General features: G+C 41.9%; 1 protein-coding gene across 2 annotated transcripts in view; it reads right to left on the reverse strand.

Annotated features, from left to right (window-relative positions):
* The window catches only part of HPGDS (hematopoietic prostaglandin D synthase), a 34,671-nt gene extending 13,765 nt beyond the window's left edge, over positions 1–20,906 (reverse strand). Inside the window, exons 1-2 of one of the 2 annotated variants that reach the window (XM_040967371.1) lie at positions 20,854–20,906; positions 8,528–8,669 (exon numbers count right to left, since the gene is read on the reverse strand). In XM_040967371.1, coding sequence (XP_040823305.1) covers positions 8,528–8,660 — 133 coding nt within the window. In that variant the 5' untranslated portion in view covers positions 8,661–8,669; positions 20,854–20,906. Of the gene's footprint in view, positions 1–8,527; positions 8,670–17,968; positions 18,223–20,853 lie in introns of those variants that run through there. The other variant, XM_040967372.1, reaches the window with a different exon arrangement.
* Between the last annotated feature and the right edge of the window lie 1,010 nt (positions 20,907–21,916).

Here is a 21,916-nt window from a genome sequence, read left to right on the forward strand (position 1 = left end):
CTGTTTCCATCCCTGTCTTCCACTGGAACCAAAGGGTGTTGCAGTCCAGCCTGGTTCTGCCCAGCACATACTTGGCCCTCACATAAACCAGTGGGAGCTGCAGCCCAGTGAGAGCGAACCTCAATAACCCCCATCAGGCCCACCCCCTACCCTGGTTTGCCAGTATGTGTCCAGTCTGTCCCACATCTCCTTCTGCTCTCGTACATGTCGATGGGTATTAAAACTTGGTTCCATCCAACCAGCTCACCAACCAACCCTCATGGATATTGGTGGGTGCCTCTCTGTCTAGCCACCCCAGCCCCATCCTAGCTTTTGTGCCCTCCTGTGGGAGTGGTAACCCAAGAGGGAAGAGCCCACTATTTCCCTCCAAGGTCTCTCCCACTCCCAGATTATACACTCTCCAGGTAGTTCTGTGGTTTGACTTGACAGAATGAGCCCCCAGTGCCAGCATCTGCCAGCTGATGCTGCTGCTAAGCCCCAACAACCCTCACCTACTCTAATTGTAGACTGCACCAGTAGGAATAATCAGCCCAGCCTGGCTTTTCCCTGATCTAGTCCACATGATGCACACAGGTGTTGTAGCCCTGCTTAGTCTGGTCTGCCTCCATCCCAGCTCATGCTCTCCAGTGGGAGTAGCTGTCCAGCAAGGTTACCCTCCTCATATTCCCCTGCCGGCTCTGCCCCCTCCCTTCCTGGTTCTCACGCTTGCTGGTTGGGTGCTGTGGTCACATCCGGTACAGGCAACCTCACCTTGGCATTCCGTATTGTGCATTGGTTTTTGTCACGGCCAAACCTGGCTCGACCCACACTCTGTTATGGTGCTCAGTTTGCCAGTGGATGATGAAAACTGATTCAGCCTGGTCTGCCCCCGACCCATCCAAATGTATGCCAGTGGGTAACTTTACATGGCCTCTTCTGGGCTGTTTCCTGTCATGCTTCTTGCATTTACCTGCTGGGTCTGTGTCCTGCCAGAGGAGTTGCCCAGGCTCCTCCATCAGAACCCCTCCCAATGCCAGATTTTGCGCATACCAGGGGGTCCATGAGCCAGGCCTACTCAGTTCACCTCCTGTCCTAGCAGGAACAGTGGTTTTTCCTGACTGGCTTTCAACCCAAACTGGTTCTTGCTGTTTGATATTTCAGCCCAGCCATGGCTCATCCATACCCACATACGGCTCACACTTGGCTCAGTAGGGGTTGAGACCTAGCCTTGTCTGTCCCACATCTACCCTGGTCCTCCAGGACACCAGACAGTGTTGGAATCATATACCAGTTATTTAAAAACCTTAGTCTTAGGATTATAGTCTTTGATTTACATTTAAGTTGTAGTAAGGAATTTAGCTAAAGTCTTGGTTGTAAGCATATAATACAGTAACAAGCATTTTTGCAGAAATAAATGACAGATTCATGACAAATACTTTATTATTATTTACCTGCTAAATTCTATATTATTTTCTTATTCAAACCTATTACATAGTGTCAAAAATGTGTCAAAAATGCATTTTAGGAAAATTCTAAATTGAAAAATAAAAAAATAATTTACCACATAATTATAGCCGACTTACCATCTCTTTTGCTGGTGTACATTCTTTTTTTGTTGTTAAATTTTTATTTGGAATTTTTAAATTTTATGGTACTACTTTGTAAAGACTGGGATTCCTCCTCCAAACTCCCACCCACCAACTTAATATCTTGTTTCTCTATATATTTAAAAGCAACTTCTTAAAATACTTCTAAATCAGTGAAAGCCCATCGTTTTATTAATGGACTACTTCATCATGTGAATGACCCCTATTTTCCCAATCAGGCCTTTGCTTTAGGCTTTGCAGATATTTGGGAAAGAGAGAAAAGAATAAAGTACCACATGCGATGCCATGACTCTCACACAACTACTAGAGTCAACCATGTGCCTCTCCTTCAAGGCTGCCATACACCTGCTAAGATGAATCACAGTTCACACCAGACACTAAAGCGTCTCACAGTACTTACCTAGAGACTGTGCCAAGCCCTGTTCCAGGGACCTGAGGCAATGCAGGGCACAAATAAGTCACAAACAGAGCTGACTTGGATGGGGGTGGCATCTGAACAAGAGGTAATTCCTTGTCTAACTTATCTAACAACTCTGCGGGGCTGCAGGGGGTTTCCTTTGTGTCAGGTATTGTACTCAGTATTTCACATGCTGGTTTCATCGTCTAGAACTTACAAGAAGACCTTTCTATCTCACTTTATAAATAAGGGTGCAGGTGCTTCTATAAATCACCCAGGTTACACAGCTCATAGGGTTTGGGGTGCCACTGACAGGGTTGCAGAAAGATGTTCAAAATCTGGGCATACCCAGGGCATAGCAGCCAAAGGACAGAGAGATTTGGAAACCACAGTCGGTGAGGATTGGTTGAAGAGCCATGGCACTCTTTTCCTGGAGAAGGAAAAAAACCTCAGTAGCCATCTACAAGGATGGCTGAGCCATCAAATGGGAGAAAAGGCTCTAGCTATCCAATGTGGAGAGGGGGCCCAGCATTGTAGCCTAACAGCTAAATTCCTCACCTTGAACATGTTGGGATCCCATATGGGCATCAATTCTAATCCCACAGCTCCTCTTCTCATCCAGCTTCCTACTTGTGGCCTGGGAAAGCAGTCAAAGATGGCCCAAAGCCTTGGGAAGCCTGGAAGAGGCTCCAGGTTTCTGGCTTCAGATCAGCTCAGCTCCAGCCATTGCAGCTGCTTGAGGAGTGAATCAATGGACAGAAGATCTTCCTGTCTGTATATCTGATTTTGCAATAAAAATAAGTAAATCTTTAAAAAAAGATGTGGCGTGAGAGCCAAAAAGCAATAGAAAAGAGCAGACGTTAACTCAAGACTAAGAATAGTTTCATTAGAACAAAAATTCTCAACAGTGGGGTGTGTTTTCTTGTAAATGTTCAGCCATCAGTTGAGCTTGAACCAATTTTGAAATAACTCCCAACAACTGGAAGATCGAATTGCCTCTAACAAAAAATCAGGTAGACACATGCTACATCCTCCACTTTTTGTTTGTGTCAAGAAACATTAGTTGTAGTGGAGGCACCACTTAGTAGGAGGTCCCGTCCAAAAGCTTTAAGGAATTTTCTGACAGTGACTTTGAGCCCTGAGTTTGATAGGACTGCCGGTGTAAGTGCTGTGATCCTGGGAAAACGCTTTAAAATAAAGTCTAGGCTTGCGATGGAGTGATGGTCTCATGCCACTCTGCACTGTTCTCGTGCCCAGAACATTGTGTTTCTGAACTGGTACCAGACACCACACAGCAGATGCTCTGTAACAGGAGCCTGGTCAGAGGGCATCTAGTTGGGTAGCAGAGAAATGCAACCCAGAGGTTAAAATTGGAACACTTAGGAATGAGTGCTCTCCCTCACACCTGCGTGTGGTGGCAATCCCAGACCGTCAGGGACGGGAAGGAGGAACTGAAATTCACAAGGCTGATCAGTGAAACAAGGATGACCCAAAGCACTTCATTAAGCCAAGGTGCACCTGCGTGAGTTGATCGGAGACTCAGTTCTAAACTGTTACCTTCATTTACCTTCATGTAACTGATAGCTCAGCAATGCCTTTTCCCTCCTCCAATATCTTCAATATCCTCCAAATTGCTTCCATCATGAGCATACTCAAAAAAAAAAAAGTTTGGAAAAATAAAATCCAAAGGCAAGCTTAATTTTGGTGCAAAAAATATTTGGTAATCCATGGGAAGGTTTTAATAGCACACATTTTCTATGAGTTTTGGAGATGAAAAGCAGAAATCGTCTATTCTCCATTGATTAAAATGATGAATCAACGACCAGTGTAAGAAAGTCATAAGGAGACACATTTTAGTTTTGTATATGAAAGAAGTTTGTCTGTCTTCTGGCTTATGTTCTTTTTCTAAAATTTGGCTTGAAAAGTGGGCCTCCGAAATTGCTTGATCCTCAGTTTCATTGACTTTTTTTTTTTTCTTTCATTTTCTATTTGCTTGTCCTACTGTGTTTTCTGGAAGATTTCCTTATTTTAATCTTTCTGTTGATTTGCTTAGATCACACTCTAAATTTTCAATAACTTTTTGTCTTAAAGTATTTCCTTTTATAGAATCCAGTTCCTACATTGGATAATCTCTCTGTTCTCTCTGGATGTTCTATAATTTTGAAGATTTGGGGATGTGTGTGTGCGTGTACTCACTGAACCATCTTGTATCCCACAGAATTGCTTTTTCTGCCCTGCAGCTTTGTTTATGCCCAGTTTCATATTAAAGACGTTCCTCAAATATCTATTGATTTTGTTTTACCACTGCTGTAATAAGAGGCCAAGAAATAAAAATCACCTGGGAGCTCAATGTGCATAGAAAGCCCTTCGGCCCAGGATAACATATCCAGCAAAGCTTTCTTTTGTCTTTGAAAATGAAACACAATTCTTCCACAGTAAAAAAAAAAAAAAAAGTTAAAATAATTTGCCTCTTTCAAACCTGCCCTACAAAGGATACTTCAAGATGTTCTCTTGACAGAGAAGAGGAATAGCGCCCACCAAAACCAAAGGCAAATGGGAAGAAAATCCCAGTAAAATAACAACACAAGATTAAACCAATAAACAACCCATTGCTAAAGTGACAGGACCAAATTACCACCCATACATAATAACCCTGAATGTAAATGGCTTAAACTCAATCAATCAAATGTGATAGGTTAGTAGACTGGATTAAAAAACCAAAATCCATCTATTTGTTGCCTACAGGAGACACATTTCACCAACAATGAACAGTGGAAACTATATCTCATGGATTTCGATTGTTTTTTGTTAATTTCATCTCTTCAAAACACTTTCTTCTGATTAAATTCTTCCATGAGCCATAGATCATACAGTAGCATCATTTTCTTCAAGAAGGTTCTTGATTTTCTTTTTCCTTTCTTCAGCGATACATTAGTCTTTCAGTAGTATGTTATTTAACTTCATGGTGTTTTAGTTTCTTTTTTTTTTTCTTCCTCTTATTGATACTGTTTTGTGGCTTTTCATTTAAGGGGGTGTAGAGTAACTGTGTAATGGAGGCTATCATATGTAGCAGCATGTTATTTAACTGCATAGCATTGTAAATTTCTATTTTTCTTCCTGTGTTTGATTTTTGTATTGTGGCTTTTCATTTAAGGGGTTGTATAGTAACTGTGTAATGGAGACTGTTATATCCAGATGTGAGGATACAATGTAGTATGCATCTCTACTTTCCCAAAAAGATGGACTCCCAATGAAGCTGTTTACTATATCTTGACACTAGGATGCTGGACTCTCTGCCATTGTCCATGTCCGCAATGATGGAGATGTGCTGTGTATGAAGAACTATACAATATTAATGATATAAGGGAACTCCATTGAGGGGGGGGATTAGGGAGGAGATAAGGGAAATCCCAGGGGCCTCTGGAACTATATCATAAAATGATAATAATAATAAATAAAAGATTAAAAAAGAGAAATTCCTTGACAACACATTGGGCCAGGTACAATCCATTGACAAACTCCCGTATATTGAGTATCCATTAGACATTTCCTTTGGGCCGATTAGTTGTCCCAGAGAAAATTCCTCTAATTTCTGTCTGTCCGAGTGACATCAGCCTGCATGTAGCGTACTGCTTGTAGAGCCAGCCAAAGGGGCTATGAGTCTCTCATGTTGGTCTTTAGATTTCCTTTAAATCTCTTCTTTATTCTAACATCATGTCTTCAGACATGCTTGTGCTCCCAGAATCCTCTGGCGCACCCTACACTGAGTAATGTCCATGTTTCTTCCAGGATGTGTGTGGGAAAAGATCTGCTGCTACAGCTTCTTCACCTTCCTCCAGCCAGTCCCCTATCCCCTCATCTGTGGCTTCTACTCACTGAGCCTTTTACAGGAACTTAGAGTGAGTCAGCTTGCTTCTCTTTGTCCAACTTTCTTATTGAGCTTTGCGAACCTACTTTCATTTCACTATTCTCCAAATTTTTTCCTCTCACATTCAAGTTGTTTTATTGTTGTTGTTTTGCCCTTATGGTAAAACATGAACAAACAAAAACACAAAACTGTAACTGTCAAATGCTTTTATGTTTTTAAGGAGAGTGAAAAAAGCCGAAAAATGTGTGATCCATCTGTCAACTTTGGCCAGAATGACCCTTCTAGTAGAAATATCCAAGGATGGAGAGGGTCAACTGGAGATTGAGTCAGCTCCAGGCTCCAGCAACGGAGAGAGCAGAGAGGGATTCACATTCCTGAGCGTACTGCCACACTAGATGGGAGATGCAGCCCAGTAACAGGTGTAATCACTGCTGCTTCACTACACCCACTTTTTCCTTTCTTCCCAAACGAATACAACTCTGGAATGTTAGCTGAGTTCTCTGTTATTCACAGTAAACTCACCATTTCCCAATTTCCCTTGCAGTAGCATGTGGCCAATGTATGACTAAGCTCTTGACAAAATAATGCAATCCGAAGTGTTCTGTAGCTATCCAGTTTTATTGTTGAAAGTGAGGGGTGTGCCTCCTCGCTCTTCCCAGCACCCTGAACGTGCAAAGAGAGTGGATTATCTTACACAGAGCACAAGAAAAGGATTGAATCTTTGACAACCTCACTGTTTTAGTTTTATACAAATGTCTGTATTCCTCAAGAGAACTTAATGGTATGTTTTTGGCTCTTACATGATTTGAAATGAATGTCCTAAGCATTATGAAGAGTTTAGAAAAACAGTAAAAAAAATACAGAAGTTCCATTTTCAATAGCATAAAAAGTTAAGATGGAATAGGGAGTGAGGCACTCAAAGAACATTTTAAAAGTTTACTGACAGGGCCCAGCAGCGTGGCCTAGCGGCTAAAGTCCTTGCCTTGAACGCGTCAGGATCCCATATGAGCACCGGTTCTAATCCTGGCAGCTCCATTTCCCATCCAGCTCCCTGCTTGTGGCCTGGGAAGGCAGTCGAGGATGGCCCAAAGCATTGGGGCCCTGCACCCGCTTGGGAAACCATGAACAAAATGAATGTTCACCCATAGCTTTTATCTTAAAAATCCCATATATAAATTTTGATAAGAAAAATACTTGGCCATCAATGGTAACATTTAATGAGAACAGGAAATAATATATCCTATCCTATTAGAGAGAAAGTCTCTGCTTAATAAAAGGGGGTGGGGCCAAATTGCAGCATAGCGGGCCAATATACCCCCTATGACACTGCCATCCCATATGGATGCTAGTTTATGCACCAGCTCTCCATTTCCAGTCCAGCCCTTGCTAAAAACCTGTGAAAAGATGAGTCAAGTGCATATGCCCCTGCAACCCACGTGGAAGACCCGAATGAAGCTTCTGATATCAGCCTGGCCCAGTTTTGGCTGTTGCATCTATTTGGAGAGTGAGCCAATGGCTATGACATATTCTCTTTCTCTATCTCTCTTTCTCTAACTCTGTCAAATAAATAAATCTTTTCAAAAAGGATGGTTTGTCATTGCAAAGGCCATATCTTTTAAGGGCCTGATGCTACTCATGGTTCCAAAAGACACGTGGGAACTTGTTGTCAAATTGCGAGCTATTATTGTGTTATTACTGTTGGCACTGGCTAGTGCAAAACAACTGGCTATGGAGAACTAAGCTAACTCAGGATTAAATGAACTACTTGCTATGGATGGGAACTGAGAAAATCACTTAAATTCTTTGTGCTTCTGGAATCCTAACTGCAAATTATTAACAGCTGTGTGCTTCATGGTGGCTGCAGCTCTCCTGACAAAGCTCCTTACCTGCTATTGTTTATAGTTGTTCCCAAAAGAGATTTGTGCACTTTTTCAAAATATATTTTTATTTTGAATTTTGAATTATGTGGTACAATTTCGTATAGGCTGGGATTCCCCCCCAAATTCCCATCTCTGTCAGATTTTTTCACATTTTACACAATGGCGTAGTCTTTCATAAGGAATCATAATTCTATCAGGCTTTTATTTAAGTGTACCCCAACATTGTTGGTACAGATAATGTCAGACAGTCCAGCATCCCATTGTTTACACATGTCCAACAGTTTCATTGGGAATCCATCTTTCATCTGGAAGCAGGGATGCATGTTGCATTATACCCCCACATCTGTATATGGTAGACCCCAGTACTCCATCACTGTACATTTCCATAATTGAGAAGCCATGAAACAAGACCAACAACTGGTATGAATTAGAACAGCCACAACAACAACATAAACAACAAATTACAGCACCATGAAAAAAATGCACTGATGAGTAACCAACACATGAGTGACAAAAAGGAAACACAAAAGTCTCTTGGGGGAAAATGATGCCACCATGTAATCCATGAGCCAGTGATAAATTCAACAAGAGAAAAAAAATTATTTGGTGTGCTTTTCTTGATAGGAAGTTTGCTGAAATACATGACATTGATTTAGTTTGCCCAAAAAAAGGCTTTACCATTTAAAAGTATATAAAATGAAAACAACTTTATTTGCTCATTTCCTTGAGGAAGGAAGAAAGTTCTGCAAAGTATAAATTGCCCACATTTTCCTGAGCTATTATTTGTGCTACTTACATGATTTGATTTCAGGCCAGTCAGTTAGTTCTATTCTGTGGTCTTCATACTTTATGTCCAAATAAGCAAATATGTAGCGGATAATTTCTGCTCTCCCTCTCATATTAAAGTAAGTGAGTTTGTAGTTTGGCATGGTGCGATGCTGGAAGGCGAAAAGGAGAGGGATTACTCTAGGGCTCCTAAAGAGATGTCTCAACATTTTTCTTTGAGGGTGTTTTTGAGAACTGTAAAACATTTTTTTTTCTGAGATAATTAGAGCTATAAGAGGAAACTTCAAAGCCAAGATTATAAATGGCTAGCTAATAGATGAAGACTTGGGCCAGCCTGGTGCTCGCAAGGTCAGCATTGCATATCACAGCCAAAGGTCAAGCCTCAGTTGTTCTGCTTCCGGCCCAGGTCCCTGCTAAAGTACCTAGGTAGATGGTAGAAACGGTCCAATCGCTTCAGCCACTGCCACCAATGCTGGAGACCCAGATGGAGTTCCAGGTTCTTGGTCTCAGCCTGGCGCTGCCTGGCCCTTGTGGGTACTGAGGAGTGACCCAGTAGATGGAAGACAGCCCTCCTCCACTGTCTTTTTTTAAATAAGTAGATAATATGGGAAAACTTAACAGAAATAATATTATCTCTTTCTCTTTTCCAACTCTTAACCCCACTCCTCTCTATGAACTGGGACATTCTGGTGAAATAATCAAATTCAAATTTTGTTTATAAACATCTACAAGGCTCAGAGGTCTCCACATACCAACTTCAAGGGGCAGAGGGAAAAAATGTGTCTTCATATATCTTTGCATGGCTCTCAGTCAGCTGTTTAGTATAAGGCTGACACTTTGCTTGCTCTGTGCACAGAGCTGAGACTTTGCAAGGCCAGTCAGGTAGAGACTGAGAGGATAGGACCCCTCCAAGAAGACTCAGACCATGCTACGACAGCCTTCACCCCGTCTTTCACTGTGCTTTCTGCCTCTCAACATCAAAGGCTTTAAAAAGTGGATCTCCATTCTCTCTCTCACTCTCTCTCTCTGTCTCTCTGTCTCTCTCTCTAAAAGATTTATTTATCTTTATTGGAAAGTCAGATATATAGAGAGGAGAGACAGAGAGGAAGATCTTCCGTCCACTGATTCACTCCCTAAGCAGCCGCAATGGCTAGAGCTGAGCCATTCCAAAGTCAGGAGCCCAGAGCCTCTTCCGGGTCTCCCACATGGGTGCAGTGTTCCAAAGCTTTGGGCCGTCCTCGACTGCTTTCCCAGGCCACAGGTAGGGAGCTGGATGGGAAGTGGGGCCACCAGGATTAGAACTGGTGCCCATATGGGATCCTGGCATGTGCAAGAACTTTAGCCACAAGGCTACCGGTGCCGTGCCCTCTGTTCTCTTGTAATGAAGCCAGGGTGCAGGCTTTTCCTGATCTGTTTGTCACACACACACACACACACACACACACACACACACAATCTTGGACTGTCTCCTGGGTGGGAAAATGATGAGCTTTTTCCTTATGCCTCCAGAGAGGAAAAGGCAAACTTCTGCATCTCACAGAGGTTACTAAGATGGGCTCTACCAGTTAGATGTAGGCCGTTATAATTTTGAGTTTCAGTGATTTTTATTATGCATACATGGTTAATGATTTTGAAAATTCCCTTTTCCCACATGGGAAGCTTTAACCCTCGTACCTGAGTCCCCTGCTCTCCCCTGAATGAGCACTAGCAAGAAGCTGGGTCAGGAACATTTTGAGGACGTGGAACCTAGACACTCCAGGGGGGGATGCCGGCACCCCAAGCAGCGTCTTGATCATGGAGCCAAATGCCCACCCCAGTTCATGGTTTTGAAAGCACTTCTAGTGGAATGTGCTGTGATTTTATGACCCAGCCACAGAGGAAGAAAAATTTTCACTTGGAACTCAATTCTTACATTTCACTACTGTATGTCTTTGGGTTGTTAATAAAATCTGAATTTCAAAGCTGACTTTTTATAACATGGATTAGAAATTAATGAAGTTATGCACATAATGTACTTGGCACAATGCTAAATACTTAAAAGTTATTGGCATTGATAATAATAACTTTGAACTCTTTTTCTATAACTCAAGATTAAAAACTGAATATAACACATTAAAAGAAATCATTTTATAATTAAATGAATAAAACATACAATGGCAATAATTCAGTTAAAGGAGTGAATTAAAAATAATTCCTTCTTTACTCAGAGACTCTTTCAAAGAATATTAATGGGCCATTAGAAAAAAGAAAAATTTGGTTCAAGCTTCAAAATAAAGTTCCATCTGGAAGTACATCATATAAACAACAAGCACAAATTATGAAGTCCAGTTTTCCAGATTCTGATCTCAAATTCATATTCCTAGGGTTCACTTGTGGAGTGAATGACCTAGAAATAACTGTATTGTGCAGTTCTCAATCCAGACCCTTCATGGGGATGGGGAAACCCAGAGTTGGTGACTCCTAGCACTCATCTGGCCCCTGATTTTCACGTGGAGTGGAGCTGGCGTTTCTTATTTAGCGACCAAGCCAGGATCAATGTTGAGGGACAGGTGACAGAACCTTCACCTGTGATGTTGGCATTCCACATGGGTGCTGATTCGAGTCCTAGCTGTTCCACTTCCAATCCAGCTCCCTACTAACGTGCTTGGGAAAGCAGTGGAAAATGGCCAAAGTGCTTGAGTCGCTGCACCCATACGGATGACCCAGAGGAAGCTCCTGGCTTCAGTCGAGTCCCACTCCGGCCGTTGTAGCCATTTGGGGAGTGAATCACAAATGGAAGATTGTGCTCCTCCTTTCTCTGTCATTCTGCTTTTCAAATAAATTTGAAAAAATAAATCTTTAAACAAACAAAACCACCAAACATCCCTCAATTATTTTGCGTCCTTGCCCTACCCCTACTGACAAGTCCAGACCCCACCCAAGTGCAATGGGCATATACCACCTATAACACATGTGTGCGAACATTCAATGAAGAGACAATCATCTAAACCAACAGATATTTTAAGTTCACAACTAAAAATTCCCTGGGAGTAGAAAAATATATTTGTGAAGGAGTTCAAATTCAGGGCATTAAAAGAAATACCCACAGAATAATGGGACTATTCTCCAAGTTACTTGGCATTGTGACGTTTTTACATAAAGAGTGGAAAAGATACAGAAGCATAGAAACAGTGAATAGCAAATATGACTGACGAAGGTACTTCTGAAAAAATATTTTATGTATCATAATTAAGGCATCATTCTCTAAGAAAAACATAATTGTTATTATTCCTTGATATGTTTATTTTAAATCCCTAAAGGAAGAAAAGTCTATTCATTGAAGGTCATTCTCAGTTGTGACTTCTGTTTAAATGTGGTGCAGTGCATTGAGCCACCGCTTGCGTGCTGACTGACATCCCACATCAACGCACTGTTCGAGTTCTCTTTGCTCCACTTCTCATCCAGCTCTCTAACGCACTGGGGAGATGAGCGGATGACAGTCCAAGTGCTCTGGGCTCCTCCGCCGCACGGGGGACCTGGACGGAGTCCCTGACTACTGGTTTTGGCCTGTTGTAACCGTGGTTGTTGCAGCTATTTCTGAGAGAGCCTGCAGATAGAAGATGTTTCTCTGTCTTGCCTCTTCTCTCTGTCGCTCTGCCTTTGGAATCAATAAGTAGATAAATCTTTGAAGAGCATTTTACATAAGGTTCTGAGACTTTTTTTCTGTTATAGGTCAATTATTGGCATAGCACAAAGAAATTATTTTTCTTGACAAACATGTATAGATGCATAAATCTATTACGATTAGAACTAAAACTTAAAGAAGTATCTTTTGGGCCCAGTACGATAGCCTAGCAGCTAAAGTTCTCACCTTGCATGCACCTGGATCCCATATGGTTGCTCGTTCTAAACCTGGAGGCCCTGTTTCCCATCCAGTTCCCTGTCTATGCCGTGGAAAAGCAGTTGAGGATGGTCTAAAGCCTTGGGACCCTGCACCCATGTGGGAGACCTGGAAGAGGCTCTGGGCTCCTGGCTTTGGAATGGCTCAGCCCTGGCCATTGCGGCCACTTGTGGAGTCAATCAGCCAATGGAAGATCTTCCTCTCTGTCTCTCCTCCACCCTGTATATCTGACTTTACAATAAAAACAAATAAATCCTTATAAAAATAAATGTATCTTTTACTTTTTCAGGCAAAAAGCACATAAGTATCAGTATCTATTTCCTGAATGGTGCATGAAAACAAAACCTTGTTTTTGTTGTTAATTTGCACTTAGGCCACTTTTTTTTTTTTTTTTTTTACTGTATTTTGCACAAATAAGAAAGACATTTTAAAATTTTCAGCATAGCTTGGAAGCTATCTATTCTCCGGAAACATATCTTAAATCTAAGATTTGGCCCAGGTCCATGGACCTCTGACAAATGCTTATCTTTTCTTCTGGAACATTCTTTCAAGAGTCATAATTCAGTAATGAAGCTGTACATTCCTTTAGTTTCTTGCATCATTATACTTTCTATAGAGAAATAAGTCTGGTTCCTTGATGTCAACAGCTACCCTATTCCAAACTTGGAAAATATTGTCTTTCAGATTATATGCACATACTTTCATAACATGAAAAACAAATAAAGATAAATGCCTCTGTGTCAGGGTTTAAGCCTGGCCAGCAGGCTCCAAGGTCACCGAGGGCGAGGCAACAACGTTCTTTGGGCGAGGAACCCCCAGAGACAAGCTGCTGAAGAGTGTCTCTTTACTGAGCACGAGTCCCAAGGTTTTAAAGGTTAAGGAAAGGAAGGGGAGGAGGGCGTTTTCAGTCCCCCCGCCCCATGACATTGTGATTGGCTAAAGGCACACCGAACTCCTGTTGACTTTGCAATCATGTCAGAGGTCACGTTCCATACGCAGGGCTGGAAGTTGTGTGGTAGGCCAGGTAAGCTGTAAGTCATACTCAGCAGGTAGCAGGCAGAGGCCGGGGGTGGGGCTGGGGGTGGCCTACACAGCTGTAAACATTTACTGATTCTCTATTACGTAAAGCTTTGCATAAAAATGGACAGAAGGAATTTCAAGTAAATGTTTGTAGGGTCAATAAAAACCAGTAAGGAAATCGTAGTTAACACTCAGCAGAGCCACAGAGGGTGCTGTCCAGAATATGACCTTATCCTCTTTATTTATTTTTATCGGAAAGGAAGATACACAGAGAGGAGGAGAGACAGAGAGGAAGATCCTCCATCTTCTGGTTCACTCCCCAAGCAGCCGCAAGGGTTGAAGTTGAGCCAATCCGAAGCCAGGATCCCAGAGCTTCTTTCAGGATCCCAAAGCTTTGGGCCGTCCTCAATTCCTTACCCAGGCTGCAAGCAGGGAGTTGGATGGGAGCCGGGATTAGAACCGGCGCCCATATGAGTTCCCGATGTGTGCAAGGCGAGGAACTTAACCACTATGCTATTGCTCTGGGCCCTCTCCTCACATTTTAAAAATTGTTTATTTATTTGAAAGGCAGAAAGAGAAATACACACATACAAACTGAGAAACAGTTCTTCCATCCATTGTTTCCCTCCCCAGTGGTTGCATATGGCTGCGTCCAGACCAGGTCAAAACAAGGAACCGGGGGCTCCGTTTGGGTCCTGGTATTTGGAGGGCAGGAACACAAGCTCTCTTTCGCTACTTTCCCAGGTCATTCCACAGAGTCAGGACACAAGTGGAGCAGTGGGGAGGCTGGCATTACAGCATAGTGGATAAAGCTGCTACCTGCAATGCTGGCCTTTTGGTTTTTTTTTTAAGATTTTATTTACATTCATTGCAAAGGCGGATATACAGAGAGGAGGAGAGACAGAAAGGAAGATCTTCCAGTCTGATGGTTCACTCGCCAGGTGACCGCAAGTAGCCAGTGCTGTGTGATCCAAAGCTAGGAGCCCAGATCCTCTTGCAGGTCTCCCATGCGGGTGCAGATTCCCAAGGCTTTGGGCCATCCTTGACTGCTTTCCCAGGTACAAGCAGGGAGCTGGATGGGAAGTTGAGCCGCCAAGATTAGAACCGGCAACCATCTGGGATCCTGGCATGTGCAAGGCGAGGTCTTTAACTACTACGCTATCACTCCAGGCCCAATGCTGGCGTTTTCTGTGGATTTATGATGTGTCTCAAATGCAAATTTTCTGAGAGAAGGAGAGACAGAAAGATCTATTGTCCACTGGTTCACTCCCCAAATGGCCACAATGGCCAGAGCTGAGCCAATCTAAAGCTAGGAGCCAGGTGCTTCTTCCAGGTCTCCCACACAAGTGCATGGTCCCAAGGCTTTGGGTCATCCTTGACTGCTTTCCCAGACCACACGCAGGGAACTGGATGTGAAGTAAAGCAACCAGGAAGCAGCCAGGACACAAACCAGTATCTATGCAGAATCCCAGATCATGCAAGGGCAGGATTAGCCAATTGAGCCATTATGCCAGGTCCCTTGTCTCACCTCTACAATGACAATGACACTGGTGTAGGTAGAGTGCCACTGCAGTGCCTGACACATGGAATACATGCAAAAGGATAGAGAGAGATGAAAGAAGGATAGCAAGGAGTGTGGGAAGGCAGGAAGAGAGCAGATGGCTCCCGCCCGAGAGGAGGCTCTGTTGCTATTTGGGGTAATATTATTGGCACCGGCTCCCTGATATCATGGTGCTTGATAAGGTCGTCCTGCTGCAACACATAAGGATGGAAAACAAAATATCCAAAGGAAAATCAAGGAATGTATAGTTAGGCTTAGAAGCAAGATAAACATAACCCAGATCAAAATATACTGAAGCAAAATGCTTAGGTAAGCAGAACCTCCGGTCCCGAGGCAGTGGTGGCCAGCTAGAGGCTTAGCTTCTTCCGAGTAAGAGAGAATAAAAGTCCTTCCCACAGATGGTCGCTTAAAAGATGTATTCCATAAAACCAGGGCCTGATTGGCTACTCCGCATCATCATAACAGAGTAAGGGCTCCATGGCTGCCACCTGCGGCACCAGAATCCCATATGAGCACCAGTTCAGTCCCCGCTGCTCTACTTTGATCCAGCTCTCCCCTGCATCTATGGGAGGCCCAGAAGAAGCTCCTAGCTCCTGGATTTGGATTGGTCTACCTCCAGCCATTACAGCCATTTGGGGAGTACACCAGCTCATGGAAGGTCTCTGTCTATTTCACCTTCTCTCTGCAAATCTGCTCTTCAAATAAAAATAAATAGATCTTTGAAAAAAGAAATTACATTAATGGAGTAAAAGATTTAAACTATATACCATACCATCATCTCGGTAGATAGTAAGTGATACAAAAGGAAAAAATAGTGAATGTCAAAAAGAAAAAAAAGTCTTTTGTTAAAGTTATTGAGTTTGAGGTTCAGAAGCGGATAGCTTTCTGCAATTCAGAACAGCAGAAAATTTGTTTAACCCAATGAAGAATCTATGCTTAAAACGTAGCCCAATTCTATGTGAGGATGAAGCTTTTCCGTTCGTGTCAGGGGTAATACTAATCCCACGTTAGTCCTGCTATTCAGCACAGTCAACTCAATAACATAACAGTTTTATCTTATAATAATGTTTAAGAAGCAGCGAGGAAGAGATAAAACTACCCTTTTTGCAATCCAGCTAATTATCTACATTTGAAACTCAAAACAAGCCATGCAAATCTGATTTTCAACTTCAAATGGGGTGTAGCCCTTTGAACTAACAGTTGATGTGAATGTGACTCCAATTTCCTGCTAATGCCGACCACGGCCACAAGGAGGCAGCAGTGATGGCTCATATATCAACTTCACTAGATATAGCCATCAACCTCAGAAGATTTTGAACATTAGCTAAATGGCAAACACTTGTGTTTTTGAAAGTTCTTGGAAACTTTTTGAAAAGTCTTGGAAACTTGTTCTTTCTCTTGGGTGTGTGGTTATTTTTACTTTAAATAATACTGACATATTTCAACTGATAAGCAACAAAAACATCAGTGTCTCAATCCCAGAGGCAACTTCAACAAGGTCATTCACAAAATACTATCATAATGAAACTGTTTACGTTGGACTAAGCTGATCATCTACCAAGAACATCTCTGTAAGGTCATAATAAAACGTCTTAAAAATTTAAGTCCTCTGTGTCTGACCGCTAGGAAAAATCCAAAATTAATTTGCTGGAAAAGGAACAATTGCTGGGACAGCAGTCAATAGTGTTAGCCGCCTTGACAAAGAGCACAGCAACTAGCAGCAACTAAATTTGAGGGATCAATTTTAATGACAACAATACTTACAAGTAAGGAATTAAATATTTGCCATTTTACAATCCATCCCAAAACACCAGCCAAGTTGAGCTCTTCTTAAAAAAAGACATGGAGAATTGAAACAGACTTGGGAATTTCACATCCCCACACAATCTTTATATAGTTAGGAATTGTGCATAACCTGTGAGTCTGATGTATAAAAACTAAGGTTGTTTGTGAACTTGGTAACAGCTCTTCTTTGCTACATCTTAACTTGTTTGATAATCAACCTACATACAATGTACCGGCACAGACACAATGTCTGCCCTCCCAGTGACTGTTTACAAAATACAAAAACTGTATTCAGACAACATTCTTGTGAAGTGCTGAAGTTTGCATCGGGATTTCAGGCACATATTGCCATGAAATAACAACACTCTCTTGGTCCTGACAGTTAGTGGTTAAGAAAAATGTTAATTTTCTTCACGTCACAGGACACCTGGACATTCCTATTCCAGTTCTGGAAAAGCTGCCCAGATTAGAGGTAAATTCTAAAACAAAATCGAGAAAGAAAAGTTTTGGTTAACTGATCAGGTTATTGATATAAGCAAAACACTGGATGTTTAATTTTGAATCAGCAAGCTGCTATGTCTGTTTTTCTAACAGAGATCTCTGATAAGTATAACTGAATGACTTTGAATGGGTGCCTCGTATTAGAGGAAAAGCAAGAAAAAGAATTGAAATATGCCTCCGGAACGATGAGTTCAAATTTCTAGCCTAGGGCAAACTTCTGGAGCTCTCTCTGAAACCAAATGATTTTAGAATGTGATTCTTGGCGAAACACGGAGATACCAACAAAGCATTCTGTAAGATAATCGAAAACATTGTCAATAAATTCCCTGGAGTTTAAAAAGAAGAAAAGGAAATTAAGCATGAAATGAAATTCTTTTCAACTTTGAAAGATCACTTGGGGAAAATTCTGGAAGAAATCACAACCCCTGATCAGGACAGAATTTTGTTTTAGTACTTGTCCACTTTGTAAAAAATTCATTTAAATGGGGTTTTAAAAAAATCTCATGCATTTGTATTTCTCTTAGAAATTATCACTGGATTTCCACATGATCATGAACTAAGATGAGAGTCAGGAAAATGGTGAAATAGGTCACAAAACAACCACCCAATCACAGACAGGACATATCAGTAATAAAAGCTAAACTTTCAAGAATAAAGAATATCTAATTTTCAAAACCTGCATAGAGCTCAGCAGTATGACTTACTTCTGTGTTGGCTCTGGGGTCTCTGGTCTCTCCTGTGGATGAGGATGTGGCTGCAACTTGGTTTTTGTGATGATAGTCACCGAGTCACCGCCAATGACTAAAGCAGCCACTTCAGTTCCACCTCCATCTCTTCTCTCAGTCCTTAGATGAAACGTGAATGTCCTACCTGTCCTACGTGTGTAAGCCTGCCAACTCCTGGGATGCCTTCACACAGCACAAGATCTGTGTGTGAATAATCCAAAAGGTTTGTGTGCAGGCTAAAGTCGAAGTTAGAGTTGCACCCGTGTGGTTACTGCTCTGTGCCCATTTACTTCTGGTCATTTGTCATGAGCTCCTGGAGCAGGAGAAACCAGGGGTTCAAATACACATTCGTTTAAGATCCACACAGAAATTGTTTCCTTCTTTTAACCAGGCGTTCTCGGAGAGTCCTCTGCTGCCACCTCTCACCAGAACACACTTCCCAGTCTCGTGATTGATCTGCTCTGTGGGTGTCCTTTGCAGTGGCTACAAAGCTAGTATAATATTTTATTGGTTTGTTCTCTTTCTCCTCTAGAGAATGAGAATTCCATAAGGGCAAGCACCTCAATTGTTTTGTTTCTTACTGAAGGTTCAGTCCGAAGAGGTGCCAGGCATGCCATGGGCACTAATACACCATACTTAATGACTGAACGATTCCAATTTCTGCTTCTTTACGACTCCCATTCTCACAGGCACCTTTTACATTTGCATCGCTGGTGGAAAAATCTGTTTACAGTCATTTCTCGGAAGAGCATATTGTTTAAACTTGGAGTGAGGATTCCAAGACATGTTGAAGTTGGTAATTCAAAGTAGCAACACGTGCATATTCTTTTATGAAATTTGTTTTTTACATTCCCTTGCCTTCCCTTGTGCAGAAATTAATAGCAGCTGCATGTAATATTAGGCCAGTGCAGTGAAAAGAGCCAATAAAAAACTGCCTGTGTGAGAGGCAGCCTGTGGATCACCCAAGAATCATTTTAATCACAGGCAGGCTTTCACAACAGCATCCTCACTGGCAGCAAGAAAAACTTATCAGTTAAGGGACAGCTGTTGTTTCTAAAGTGCTTTTTAACTTTATTATAAGTACACGAGATGAAAATAAATCTGACTTTCTAAATGCTTGAGTATAACCTCTCAACCCCCTCCAAAAATACTTATGAGTATGTAAGTCAAAAATCAAGTGTAAATAGAATGTGAGTGGGAGCTACACAAAATGACACATTTATTCTCTTTTCACTCTTAATTTACATTTTTTAAAAAGTGCCTGGGTTCCAGCCAAGCCAGTGGGAGACCCAGCTGATGGAGGCCCAGGCTCCTGGCTTCAGCCTAGTGAAGCCTGAGAGAATGCAGCTCTTTGGGAAATGAACCACTGGATGGTAGATCTCTGTCCTTCTCCCTCTACTTCTGTATCTTTGCCTTTCAAACAAAATCTTCAAGAACAAATATTACTTTGCATCCACTCCAATCATTGTTAATCCTCATTTTAGAGACCAAGAAATGGAGACTTAAGAAAATTAAATACATTTCCCAATGATTTCTGATGGAAAAAGGCAGGTTAAAGCTTGGTTCTTATGATGACATATTTTATACTTTTCTTCCTGTATATAATGCTGCCTGTCTATAAAAAAAAGACTTCTTCAAGTTTAAAAAATTAAATTCAGCTATGCACGAAATAGCCCTTTCTTTATTCACTATAATAATTTTCTGCTTTATAACTAATTCCCTTGGCTGAGGGAAAACAAAATAATTCATCACTGGGAAAGAAGCAGGCTTCTGATCTTGGTTAACCGTGCAAGTGGCTGCCCCATCCTTATGTACATGGCCTTTGCATATGTTGTTCTCTGCTCCTTTCTGGCCCAAATACAGCACTTTAATGCCTGATGGTGCTTCCTAAACCTCCAGTTACCCAATGCCCAATGCAGTTATTTCTTCCTGTTCTGCACAAACGAATCCCAGCGCATGCAGCACTCTTCCTTACTCAGTTTTGGCCCATCCCAGGTGGGAATGTTCTTGAATCTCCCAGGCTGCTAGTATAGATGCTGGAGCAAATGCTTCACCTGCCTGTCCTTAAGTTTCTTCATCTTTAGGTGGGAATGCAACCCATGGTCAACATAACCCCTGATCAAGAACACCGGTCTTTGGCAGGCACTCTTCCGGACACATGAGACAAAGCAATTGACAAAACTGGACAAAGCGGATCTCACTGGAACACTGTAACAGTATCAGCAACAGCACCTTCCTATGGCTTTTAGAGGATGAAGTGCAGGCGTGGACATGAAGGTACTTCACAGAGTTCATGGGAATGAGGAAAGGAAGCATATTTTGCAGAAAAAAAAAAGTAATTGAAATCCTTGTGCATACAGATGGCTCCAAATGCTCATAAAAAATTCATTTGTAGAAAAGCAAGTTTCAACATTGATTTTCATTCCGTTTTTGCACAGGCTTTTCCAAGTGCCTTCATATGAGCTTCAGGAGACGCATGGCTAGGGATCCCTGCATTTCATATGTGCTTTAGGACAAGCGTGGTTAGGGATCCCCAAGTTTTTCTTTCCAAGGTCTCTGTTCAAGAATGCTTTGCTCTTCTGTGGTTGCGACCCAAAGCTAGGAAGGGAGAGGGGTGTTGGGCAACTTGTATGTTTCATGCTGTCTTCAGGAAATAGGCCTACCGCTGACTGTCTCCTTGACTAGTGAGAAGGTAAAGAGGAAAAATGCGGTGACCCTCCCCCCCACACACACCCAGGGACAATTCTATTTCTACACCCTGCAAGCCAGCAAGGTCTCTTCCTGGCACACCTCTCACCAACATCCTGTGCCAACAGATCAGACATACGATCATGTTCACACAATCATTAGAAGGACCGTTACACCTTCCCTGATTGTATCTTTGTTTTCTCCCGTGCTTCACTAGTTGGAAAGCTCTCAATCTTGCGTTGTTTGATTAGCAAATTCTCCACTGCTGCCCCAAATCTCAGGGCAGAACCCAATTTTGTTCTTCCTGCTTTTCTTAACCTGTGAAGCATTGTGGTTCTACAGAGCTGTGGGGAAGTTCGCCTTGGGAGAGGCAGGCTGAGTTTGGAATCTCAGCTCTGCCTTTGGCCAGTCCTACACACTCAGTGGATCCCGACACTCTTCAGCCTCAAGGTACTCATGTATAAAATTAAGCATAGATATCTTTTCTGCTTCCCTTGGTCGAAGGAATTACATGAAATCTCTTCAGACTTTGCTTAGCAAACAGGAACTGCTTCATCGGTACACCTTTTTGTGGTTATTGTGTTTGTTTTGTTCCTCTTTACTTATTTTAGTAAGCAGGAAGTGTATAAGCAAACCTATTTCTCCTTTTCGAGCTGCTCTGTTGACAGGGAAGGAGAAGATTCTGCAGAAGTCCACAAAACCTCCTTGATTCAGCTTCCGCTTATTTAAGAAAATGGCCCCCTTTTCACATCGGCTATTTAGGAAACTCAGAATGGGGAAAGCTAAAAGGAGAAAGTAGAAAGTGAATGTTTCTCTTTCTACTCTAACCTACTTGGGTAATTGACATGACTCTGCAACTGTTTCAACTGCTCATGCAATTATCAATTGATTTCAACAGAGCTAACACTATTTTTCTTATCTTCTTCTCAGATACCGCGCAGTATGGTGCAATGATAGCTCCCAAACTGTGAGTAAATGTTTCACTCTAGACTTTTGCTTTACAGGCAATCCATAATGGGAGCAAATGATAGTAACACAAATAGCTGTAACTTGTTAAATGTGTGTTTTCCTTGTATAATGTTCAACAGACCTCACATATAGTGTGTATCTTTGAGTGTGACCCCAGAAATCAACCAGGGAATATCACGAAAAACATCTGTAGTTGTGTAATGCCACAAACATTTACATCTTATTCATGAGATCCATGCTTATGCTACTGTCAAGAATGAGGGAAATACA

Source organism: Ochotona curzoniae, unplaced genomic scaffold, assembly GCF_017591425.1.
Source record: "Ochotona curzoniae isolate NIBS_2020 unplaced genomic scaffold, NIBS_Ocur_1.0 scaffold_4506, whole genome shotgun sequence".
Taxonomy (NCBI): domain Eukaryota; kingdom Metazoa; phylum Chordata; class Mammalia; order Lagomorpha; family Ochotonidae; genus Ochotona; species Ochotona curzoniae.